This window comes from Scyliorhinus torazame, chromosome 10 (genome assembly GCF_047496885.1).
Source record: "Scyliorhinus torazame isolate Kashiwa2021f chromosome 10, sScyTor2.1, whole genome shotgun sequence".
NCBI lineage: Eukaryota > Metazoa > Chordata > Chondrichthyes > Carcharhiniformes > Scyliorhinidae > Scyliorhinus > Scyliorhinus torazame.
This window is the reverse complement of record NC_092716.1, coordinates 73,842,733-73,855,158: the sequence shown is the minus strand read 5'-3', so window position 1 is coordinate 73,855,158 and position 12,426 is coordinate 73,842,733. Positions and strand designations below refer to the sequence as shown.

Genomic DNA, 12,426 nt, shown 5'->3' with positions numbered 1-12,426 from the left:
TTTACACCCGGACAGTCGATCCACAACTGCTGTTATACACCTGGACAGTCGATCCACAGCAGCTGTGAGACACCTGGACAGTCAATCCACAGCGGCTGTTTTATACTTGGACAGTCGATCCACAGCGCCCCCGTTCTACACCCAGACATTCACTCCACAGCACTGGTTTTATACTTGGACAGTCAATCCACAGCGTCGGCTTTACACCTGAACAGTCGATCCACAACTGCTATTTTACACCAAGACATTCGATCCACAGCATCGGTTTTACACCCGGACAGCCGATTCACAGCGCTGGTTTAACACCTGGACAGTTGATTCACAACTGCTATTTTACACCAAGACATTCGATCCACAGCATCGGTTTTACGTCCGGACGGCCGATCCACAGCGTTGGTTTAACACCTGGACAGTTGATTCACAGCAGCAGTTTTACACCCGCACAGTCTATACACACACCGGTTTTATGCTCCGACTGTCGATCCACACACTGATGTTACACATGGACAGTCGATCCATAGCACCTGGTTTACTCCCGGACAGTCGATCCTCAGCGCCTGTTTTACTGCCGGACAGTTGATCCACAGTTCCGGTTCTACACACGGACAGTCGATCCGCAGTGCCCGCTTTACTCCCCGACTGTCGATCCACAGTGCCGGTTCTACACCCGGACAGTGGATCCACAGCACCTGTTTTATTGCCAGACAGTCGATCCACAGTGCCGGTTCTACACCCGGACATTCGCTCCACAGCGCCTGTTTTACTCCGACAGTCGATCCACAGTGCCGGTTCTATACACGGACATTCGCTCCACAGCGCCGGTTCTACACCTGGACAGACGATCCACAGCGCCTGTTTTACTCCCGGACAGTGAATCCAAAGTGCCGGTCCTACTCCCGGACAGTCAATCCACAGTGCCGGTTCTACACCCAGACAGTCGTTCCACAGCGCCTGTTTTACTCCCTGACAGTCGATCCACTGCGCCCGTTCTACACATGGACATTCACTCCACAGCGTCGGTTTTATACTTGGACAGTCAATCCACAGCGCCGGCTTTACACCTGAACAGTCGATCCACAACTGCTGTTTTACACCAAGACATTCGATCCACAGCATCGGTTTTACACCCGGACAGCCGATTCACAGCGCTGGTTTAACACCTGGACAGTTGATTCACAGCAGCAGTTTTACACCAGGACTGTCGGTCCACACACCGGTTTTATGCTCGGACTGTCGATCCACACAGTGATGTTACACTTGGACAGTCGATCCATAGCACCTGGTTTACTCCCGGACAGTCGATCCACAGCGCCTGTTTTACTCCCGGACAGTCGAACCACAGCGCCGGTTCTACACATGGACAATCAATCCATAACACCGGTTTTACAACTAGGCGATCCACAGCGCCTGTTTTACACCCAAACAGTCGATCCACAATGCTGGTTTTATATCTGGACAGTCAATCCACACTGCCGGTTTTACACTTGGACAGTCGATCCACACACCAGCTTTACACATGGATAGTCAATCCACAGCAGCAGTTTTACACCTGGACAGTCGATCCACAGCAGCAGTTTTACACCCAGACAGTCGATGCACAGCAGCAGTTTTACACCCAGACAGGCGATCCACAGCAGCAGTTTTACACCTGGACAGTCGATCCACAGCAGCAGTTTTACACCGGCCAGTCGATCCACAGCAGCAGTTTTATACCCGGACAGTCGATCCACAGCGGCGGTTTTACACCGGACAGTTGATCCACAGCAGCAGTTTTATACCTGGACAGTCAATCCACAGCGGCAGTTTTACACCCAGACAGTCGATGCACAGTGGCAGTTTACACCTGGACAGTCGATGCACAGCAGCAGTTTTACACCTGGACAGTCGATCCACAGCGGCAGTTTTACACCTGGACAGTCCATGCACAGCGGCAGTTTTACACCTGGACAGTCGATCCACAGCGGCAGTTTTACACCTAGACAGTCGATGCACAGTGGCAGTTTTACACCTGGACAGTCCATGCACAGCGGCAGTTTTACACCTGGACAGTCGATGCACAGCAGCAGTTTTACACCTAGACAGTCGATGCACAGCGGCAGTTTTACACATGGACAGTCGATGCACAGTGGCAGTTTTACACATGGACAGTCCATGCACAGCGGCAGTTTTACACCTGGACAGTCCATGCACAGCGGCAGTTTTACTCCCGGACAGTTGATGCACAGCGGCAGTTTTACACATGGACAGTCGATGCACAGTGGCAGTTTTACACCTGGACAGTCCATGCACAGCGGCAGTTTTACTCCCGGACAGTTGATGCACAGCGGCAGTTTTACACATGGACAGTCGATGCACAGTGGCAGTTTTACACCTGGACAGTCCATGCACAGCGGCAGTTTTACTCCCGGACAGTTGATGCACAGTAGCAGTTTTACACCCGGACTGTCAATCCACGGCAGCGGTTTTACACCAGGACAGTCGATGCATAGCTCCGATTATACTCCCATACAGTCAATCCACAGTGAAAGTTTAAAGCCAATCTCCACAACACCAGTTCCACATTCGATCCACAGTGCCAGTTTTACATCCTGGCAGTTAATTCACAGTGCTGGTATTACAGCCAAACTGCAACTTGTGCTTTATAGTTAATCTACAGCATCAGATTTACGGCTGGGCAGCCAGTTGCAAATCTCTATTATGTCAATGGATGAAATTAATTTATTTTATATGATAATTAAACTCATATTTATCATTGGTAATAGTGTTATGTTTTGCAAGTCATTTCCTTTTTTGCTAACAGAACATATCTGCCTCTAAAAAGGTTAATGTAGATACAAAGTCTCGAAGAAGATGCATTAGGCAGAGTGTTTGTGAAACAATAGGTCATGTAGAAAAGCCAAGGTGCTTCACCTGAAGCAATATTTCATTGCCCAACTCTCCATCTAAAAAGTCTTTCCTTCACGTCCATTCTTGCAACATGATAAGGATCAAGCTCCGAGGTGGTCATCTACAACAATGTCTTCAATGCTTGACATTTCCTCTTTCAAGCTTTTACTTTGCTTATCCACATCTCTAGCAGCTTTAAAAAAAATCTAAGCTTATCATCCGACAGGCACAGGACGCACTGTATCCCTACTACCAGGAGAAAATATTGGTCTGAAAATTGGCTATGATTCCCTTTATTGTGGTTTAAATTCAGTGATTACACCATTAGAGGGGATTTGTGCTTTTAAAAAGCCCATGCAAATCTGCTTAATTTAATGCAGATAAATCTTTGTTTCTATTTGGATGGTGTGTGAGTTATTTCTTTCGTTTAAACTAATGATGCCACATTTTGAAAACCCCTTAAAACTCAAAGAACAGTTCCCTTTCAGCATCCCAGGGAAGGGTTTACAGAGAAATGCATTAGGGCTAAAACTTAAATGGCAACGAGAAAACCCTTATCTGTTCTTCCACTAGTACAAGACTACTGCTTTGTGTCTGCAAAAGATTTCTGGCACAGTGGGAAAACCTGGTCAATCTCATATTCTTCCCTGGGACCTGTCCAAAGTGCCAACAGCAGCTAAGCTGGATATTAATACATCCTCGATCATCAAAAGCTGTCAGATATATAAAGGCTGAGCCACTTTAATCATTTTTAGCATTCTCCATAACAAGCTCAATGGTGATGCACACATTTTAAATGACTTAGCTTTGGTAATGATTGGTCAACCTCATTTAACATGTAATTTTCTCTGCGAGTCATAACAGATGATCATGATATTTCTGATGACTCCATATTCTTTGTGACCTCAGAATATGGCTATTAACTAGAGAATTAAACAATAGAAGTTGGCAGTATGCAATGGTTTGCTCTGATGCCTTTACAGATATTGTCATCAATGTATTCTCAGTAGGATAGATAGTACTCAACACCCCCGTCTGGAGGTCCAAAGCTGCAGATTACACCAGCTTAAGGAGACAAGTATTCACTTTTATATTTCTCTTAAAGCAAATGTGTTTGAAATGATGATGTTTTCATGTCTCACCTTGTTTATTTATGTTGCACTCTGATAGGGATTTTCTTAAAATTTCATTAGCATCTTCCTAACAAAATGTAGAAATGCTCCATGGAGGCTCTACTAATATAACCGTTAATATTGCTTACTTGATGGTTTTTGCTTGTCTTTCATTCTGTGTTGGAGTGCAAAGGACACATTGACAGCAGCTAGCAGAAGTATTATTTGCAAAATACCTCACAAAATGTCAATTAGGCTAAATGTACCAATGTTAATTATGCAGGACTTACACACTATTAAATGGAGCAGGAAATCAAAACCTTTCTATTATTTTATGAACAAGTAATGTTAACAGAGCTTCTGGACAAATTGTTGATGTGGACACCAGTACTAAATATTTAAATATGTTACAGTTAATTTTCATCTGCTAAACTAGTTTATGCTAATTACATGTAAGATATCTAACTTGGATTTCATTATGAGTCCTTTTTAAAAAAAGACAGAATAGTTGTTTTTAGGCTACCTCTGCAGATTTTACCATTTTGCAGCTGATATAAATTTTTGCTGCCTTCAGGTTTGCATGATTTCAGACCCTAGGAGACGGGCTGCTATCCTACGCATCTAGGAACAGCCATTGCAAGTCTCAATCATCTCACAAGAGATTCTGGCTTTTTATGTTACCTCTTCTACTCAGAAAGCAAAGCTTGTATAGGTTCTTTTGAAAGGTAACTGTATCTTTGAATGGTGTTGACGGTTATCTTAATCTCACACCTGATAATGCTTCACTCTCAGGTGCCTTTTATGAAACACAAACATTTACTTAACCTTCATCTTTCAATAAATGCATCATTCATCTAATAGCTCATCATTTCATAGGGTAATATTTTGCAAAAATGCTTGATGCTTTATCTGGATGTCATTTTAATGGAAGGTTCAACATTTACATCACAACAGTGAAAACTGTGGGGGGAAACTGTCCACAGGGAGATAAAATGCCAGGAATAAATAGTGCCATTAGAATATGGTAAATATAAAAGATCTACTCTTGACTTGTGCTTTCAAGAACCATGGCACCTTGAAATTAGAAATGTAATAATAATTTTCTCCCAAACAAATAGTTGAAACCTATCTGCAAAATACAGGATTTTTTTCCCCTCCAACCATTCTGCAGCATTTTGAGTTAAGTTGGTTTGAATATATATACATCATACTGTTAAAAATGAAATCTGACCCAAAAATATTGTCAATGCAAGGACAATTGTATATTTTAAATTATAGCTCTTTTTAAAAAAAGTTTTAAAATGCTAGTGTGATCTTATTCCTTTGGAAATTTACTTTATAATAAGTGTCATAATATTTTGTGTTTTATTCAGACTTGGTAATGTTTGGAATATAGACTCCTAGTCTTAAGCCCCGAAAATAAATCCCCAATTTTGCATGTTTTCTGGGTTAGCAGTAGAATCTTTATAGTGTCCTTTCCAAGTTAAATCTCCATCCTAAATCCTCTTTTAAAATGATTTAAGGTGGTATAATTAAAAAGCTAGTCAAAAATGGCAGCCAGAATACACAGCAAAATTATTTGATTTTTTTCTTCAAATTGCACAAAAAGTACGAGGCAACCCTAAGAATGTATTTTTGAAGAAATGCAATTAGCTTTAAGGAAGGAGGTATTGACGACCGAACTTACTGGTACTTTATTTAAAATGACATTGTGATGTTCTGAAAAGAAGTTGAAGTTGGCCAAAAGAATTCAAAAACTGTCATTAACTCGGAGGCGAGAGGGGGGGGGGGGGGGCGCGGGGGGGGCTGTTGTAATTCTGCAAATTTATCAGGGTTAGGCATGGTCTATTTTGGTAGTTCACCTGCAGAATACTGTTGAAATCTTTCCTAATATTTAGCACTGTGGTTCATCAAACACCATTCCTGCTATATGATAGAAAACAGGGCAGGGTTCAGGAAAATGTCAAGAAAATCGGAATTCAAAAGGTAAGTGAGAGATATCATATTAGACTTGTGAGACTGAGGTACATGGCTATCTCTTTCCCTGCATTCCACAGGAAATTGGTTCCCATTCCTGAAAGACTTTGATTTTTTTTTTAATTGCACAATGCAAAAAAGCAAGTTTTCATACACAAGGTAGCACTTGATTAGTCACAGTAAAATCTGTGATTTATCCAATCTTTCTATATCCCTTTATTATTACAGAATTTGAAAATACTTTCTATTCACTTCACCACCACTTATCATGTTTCATGCTGTAATACAATCTGTTCCATGAGGTATATATTTCGAGATTAAAAGTGCCCCAATTATCCACAATTAATCTGAGTTTAACATAAATGCATGCACCTTTGCCTTTTATTTTAAGCCAAATCAAATTTTAGCAGTAGCGCTATTTCTCCTTACTCACCCGATTCCCAATATTTTTACGGCCATCTTTTTATAATTTCTTAGTTTACCCATTTATTTTATTTTCATTTTTAAATATAAATAAACCTGTCCAGCTACAGCTGCTTAATATTGAACGTGCTGACTGGCAAAGACCAGCTGCCATCATTGTACTGCTGGGCTTTACTCTGCAAAATTGACTTTACTGAAGTAACCTACAATACTGCACAAAAACTGTAAGGAGGCTGCGACATGTGAAACAGGAGTGTGTAAATTTGATTGATGATGGTTTTAAAAATTCAGCAAATGTAGGTCAACAAAAGAGATGGTGAACTTTTAAACCTTTCCTGTAGCACAGAAAGAAGAAAAGCATGTAAAGCAGCATGTGGTTATCATACAGCAGCTCGCTGGATTAGCATAATGGCTTCTTCTAATGAATGTGTTTGAAAGCACCAAATGCTTGTGAGAGCACCAAACCCAATATAGAGCTCTGCACGGGCACTGTACCTTTGCACAAACGTGCCACTTAAAGCCCCCGTGTCATCTCAACGGTTGTTTGAGGGCACATCCACAATTCTCACAGCATTATAAGGCAAACTAGCAGGTATGGCAGTCAGTATGAAAAAACTGCAGCCAACACAGTCATTATATCAACCTGCTTAGACACAAACAAACATTCTTTAATGAGCCAGTTTCACAAATGGTATATCTTTAAACAAAACAGTTAGAGGATTCTGGTTTCCTCTAAAATGCTTGTTTTTCTCTTCACCCTGTTCTTTTTAAAATAATGTTTTTCGTTGTGATTCTTTTGACCTCACCAGAAGGTTTGGTATGAAGGAGGTACTCAGACTGGCAGTATGAGGGAGCTGAATTAATAAACTGCAGGGTCACTCATTAACCCTTTGTATCATTTCAATTAAACTCTCTGAACACCATCAGTGACAGGGACTTTTCCAACCAGTTACATCATCATCAGAAACTAAAGCGCCAAAATAAATTTTTCTCTTAAGACAACTGAAATTAAAAAAACAAGTTAGTGAAGGACAGTTCTGCAAGGCTTTCATTTTTCAGAAAGTAAATCAGATGGCTTACATTTGGACCTATAACCTCAAGATGATGCAGTAACCCTTTTCAGCAAGCATAATAAGCATCATAATGTGGAATCGCACCTAAAGTGGTGAACATTACATATGTGTTCACATGAATGCGATTGCATACTATCAATAAACAAATCGGTAATAAAGCATTGCACTAAAATTCCAAAAGAATTTTCCTTTTAAAAAGGCAACTGAAATTTAAAAATGGCTTTCTCCTGAGTCATTCTTATGTTACTGTATCATCTAATTTTGCAAGAAAAATATATGCTTGACAGAGAAAAAGAGGAAGCCGAATTGCTTTGAACGATTATTTATTGGAATGTGAATTACCGCTCTTACAAACTCCAAGCAAGGATCGGATAATAAACTCTGCATTTGCGGATTATGGTGAAGACTTCGAAAAGAAATGTGTTTTTATTTTTATATCTATGACAGTAATACTAAATTATTGGTGCAAATGTACTTAATGATATCATATAAATGATTTTAAATGAAAGCTTTCGGACAAGTTATATTGAGCACAATGCTATTTTGTTGATGCAATGCAACCCCGAACTTTGGAAATCACAAAGCAAATGTGTACAAATAGAAATTAAAATATCAGAGTCAGACTCCTGTCTGGTTGCACAGGGTTGCTGCAGTCTATTATGTGTACGTTAAATGTAGACTTCTCAAACTTAAAGTCCAGAAAACATTAGCCTGCTTTGACATGATGAACACTTTTATTGTTGGAGGTACATGGATATTGCCCTCTAATTCCACTGACATTCTTCCCTAGTTCGGGTCCCAAAGGCCAAAACACTTTCCGGACCTGAAATGATAGACAGGCTACAGACCAAGTCTTTGTCAATGCTGGTTTGGAGCTGGCTGCAAGAAAGTATGCCACATCAGCCAAGGAATGATATCCCCCCTCTCTCTCTCTGATTTTGTGACTCATTTCCTTTTTTGCGAAGCTCAGTGCTTCTCCATAGCAGTTCAACTGAATTCAGACAGTTCTAACCCATCATTCTATTGTACTGTGGAGCTCCAAACTATAATGCTGACTCTACAAATTTATTTCTTGACACCACAGTGTGTGTCTGAAAATCAGAATGATTTACTTGCCAGCACATTTGAGAAGATGTCGATAAAATATTTTGAAATTAAATACAAGCTGTCAAAAAAAGTAAAATAAATTATCAATGTAGCATGATTCACAGTGATGCACAATACTATACAAACTACCCTGGCACACACTAATCTGCAGACATAAACAATGATTGCAGCAACTGCATAGTTTGCCCAAATACTTTCTCCAGTCATTTTAAATATTGGCCTATTTTGTTCGAAATTAAAATCGGAACAAGAAACTTGAATTGGTTTAAATCCTAACAATTGCATCTGCATTCCCAGCCTGACCTGAGTACGGCCACTTATAGACTCTTTGGAGCCAGATTATCTGTTACGCATGTTACTAGTTTCATATGAACCAACCAACATATTTGTTATTAAGATTGAGCCAACATTTCCATCCAAATCTCAATAGCATTTTCCTTTCATTAAAAACATACTTCTGTCAGTCAAGTTAACCATTTGACTTATTGCACAAGTTAGGTTCCCAATAAATGGACCTCCATGTGCAAGTTTGGGTAAGGCCATTTTCAAATGATAGGTTGCATTCTCCTGTTGTTAAATGGTGTGAATTGCTCTCCGAGTCTCTGGTTGCTGCTATTCCAGTGTACTACTGGTACAATAGTGCCCTCTACTGTTTTAATCCTACAACCACAGCAGCCACTGCAGGTGACTTAAAGATGTAAAATCTTTGTGCCGTGGCCCCCCACTTACTGCAGTGTCACAATATGACTATCAGGGTGACAGGCTTTGTCCATTGCTTCCATATGAGGGTTTTGGAAGAAAAATGTTGTTGCAATGTTAGATTCTGACCAATATTTCAGCTATATAACAGCAGGGGCGTTACTTTTATACAATGTCTTTAATGTAGTGAAATGTCCCAAGATGTTTCACAGGAGTGTTGGTTAAAGAGGTAAGATTTAAGGAATGTCTTAAGGTGGAAAGAGAAGTAGGGAGGCAGAGAGGTATAGGGAGGGAATTCCAGAGCTTAGGGCCTTGTCAGCTGAAGGAATGGCCACCAATGGTGGAGCAATTAAAATCAGGAATGTTTAAGAAGCCAGAATTTGGGAAGCACAGATATCTAAGAGGATTCTAGGACTGCAGGAAGTTAAAGAGATGTGGAGCGGATTTTTAAAATCGAGGTGTTGTGTAACTGGAAGCCAATGTAGGTCAGTGAGAGCAAGGGCGGTGTGGAAATGTGTGCGAATTAAATTAGGATCATGAATTGCCTTCATCTGAGATTTTTTATCCAAGTGATTGGTGAAAAACATTATCCAAGGAGATGCCAGCCTGCTTCATATTAGTGTCACATGGCTTTGTATCAACTGCTTAATGAAGACTTCCATCAGGACTTTATTCTTCCACTCAATACTTCATTCCATTTTCAGTGTATTTTTACCTATTTAACCATAGGAATAATCCATAGCTGTCAGAGGCATTAATCTGAACCACAAACTGGACTTTTATTACAAGTCAAGTTATAGAGGGAGGAGCACATTTATATTAACAAAGCATCATTCACTAACCACAGTTCAGTGTTGGACCCAGTGAGATACCATGAATTTACATACCATTTGTTCCATCTCTCGCCAAGACTTCTCCAGCAGTGCCATTGGTTCAAACCACCAGTCGCTCACCTTTGCAGACCGTTTTCCTTGAAACCAGAATTGTCGCAACCACTCAAATTCTACCTGCAACAAGAATGTATAGTTGCATTTGAAAGCAGAGATCTTCAATCACTTGGGCACCACTTCCAGAGGGTCGGTGTAGACTCAATGGGCTGAATGGCCTCCTTCTGCACTGTAGGGAGTCTATGATGACTAAAGCTGAATATTACCCAACAGCACTAAGAAAACGTGTCTAGTACCATCATCAGTCTCAATAACCTTCAACTCAGTGTTCTAAATAGAAAGAACTCAATATTAGGAAAAAAGCTGCAAATACTGGACATTTTAAATGAATACACATCAGTTCCATCAGCATCTGAAAAGAAAAAGTCCAGGTTAAAATTCTGGATGTAGATTCTTGAGGTAGTCTGACAAAAGGTCAATATATCTGAAACGTGAACCTTTTTTTTCCTATTTTCACAGATGCTGAAAGGCGTGCACATTTCCAGCACTTTTTGTTTCTAATTTAAGATCTTGAAACTGATATCACTATTCTTAAGGTCAAATCCTGTGGGTCAGTTATCTTTTATTATTGATTATGTTAAGAATATAGCCAGTGTGAGCAAGCCACACTGCCAAAATTTGTTTGGAAAGGATATCAATTGGTTTGGATTGATGAAGTGTAAATGGAGTTGCGGACATGATCAAACTGAACAGTCAAATGGGCTGGAGGGATTCATGTTCGTCATGTTTGCGCGCACCCCCCCCCCCCCCCCTGCTGATTAGATGCCTCTGGAAAATAAGCTCAACATATCTCACAAAATTATTTAATTTTGTCCATATGAGCATGTGGTTGCAAGTTTCGGAAATAAACTAAAATCTGCACTGCCATTTGTGTATGGAGATTCATTTTTTAAAAAATCGAGCACTTTTAAATAATCATGCCTTGCAGAACTGTTTAGGGAAAATCATGAAGCAGCTACTGAAGATATTTAGATAATTTTGTGTTTTTAGTGAAAATTATGATGGGCATCATCTCCTTTGTGTGCACAAAGAACATTCACACAACCAAAATAAGTAGAATTGAGTTCCAATTTTTGAATAGCATTAGAACAGAAAAGCTTGGAAGCATGAAACTCTTTCTTGGAGTCACATTGTTCATTGCTGCATATTGCAGATCTTGAATTTATCACATATGCAGTCATTATGTGCTGTCTGTTCTGTGTTGTTTGAGTGTACATTAAATACAGCTACAAAGAACTGAAATGTGAAACTAGAAAATTATACCTTCCTTTTATGCTAGTAATGATCACAAATGTATTTCGCATTGCGAGGAATTCTCAGTAAACCCGCATTTTATTAATCCTTAGCAATCAAGCGAACAACTTCCCTGGGAGAAAGATTGCCATGGCAGCCCTTTGAGGGTCACCTCAGATCTGCCTGTGAGTAAAAAGGAAAATACTGGCAATGATGTTTGTGGTTCAAGGAATTAAAAAGGGTTTACAGCTTTACAGGCCTGGATTTTTCTATTCTGTGTTTGTATTTAACTTGGGGAATTACTGTTTCTGAAAATGTGAACTACTCTATTTTGCCTAGTTTCCCTGTAACCTTCAATATAGTAAATACATAAGCTCCCTGTCACACTACAGCTGACAAAATAATGCTCCGAGCTATAGGTGCCACATTAGCAGAAAGTAATCACGATTTAAAGATCGATCAATGAGGGGTCAACATACAGTCTAACATTGGCCTCCAGACCAGGAAACTCTACTAATATTTGTACTTGACAATCTGCAATCATTTGTGGGATGAAAGTGAAGTGGCTCAGAGGTCCTTGAGGTAGGCTTTGTCAACTACTGCATCATGGAGATGTCCGAAAGCTCCATAGTCTCATTCTTTTGACTGATGGTAGAGAACAGAAACTAACAGGGTCTTCCGGCACAGAAGAAACCATAATGACCAGAGCTTCATGCAAGTCTAAATAATGAGATATTGGTGCACTGAAATGGGAATTTTGCTTGCAAACTAACTACAAAACTACAATATTAAGTTTTCCTGTTCATCAGCATTAGGTTTGAGCCTTGAATAAATGTAGTGTCTCTTTAACTTTACTGTAACTCGTGGTAAATAATCATTAGTTTTGGAAACAAAAACAAAAAAATTGGCTCAATTAAATCTCTGAAAGCAAGACTGTTCAAGCAGCCTTCCCTGATCAAAACCCCAAGG

The 12,426-nt window shown here is 40.0% G+C and overlaps 1 protein-coding gene across 3 annotated transcripts in view; it reads right to left on the bottom strand.

The window, feature by feature from the left end:
* Positions 1–12,426, bottom strand: part of fto (FTO alpha-ketoglutarate dependent dioxygenase) — a 637,435-nt gene that overhangs the window by 404,394 nt on the left and 220,615 nt on the right. For 2 of the 3 annotated variants that reach the window (XM_072518266.1, XM_072518264.1), the window contains exon 7: positions 10,165–10,284. The exons of the other annotated variant lie outside the window; for it this stretch is intronic. In XM_072518266.1, the coding sequence (XP_072374367.1) occupies positions 10,165–10,284 (120 nt within the window). The remainder of the gene's footprint in view (positions 1–10,164; positions 10,285–12,426) is intronic. 3 annotated transcript variants of the gene reach the window in all.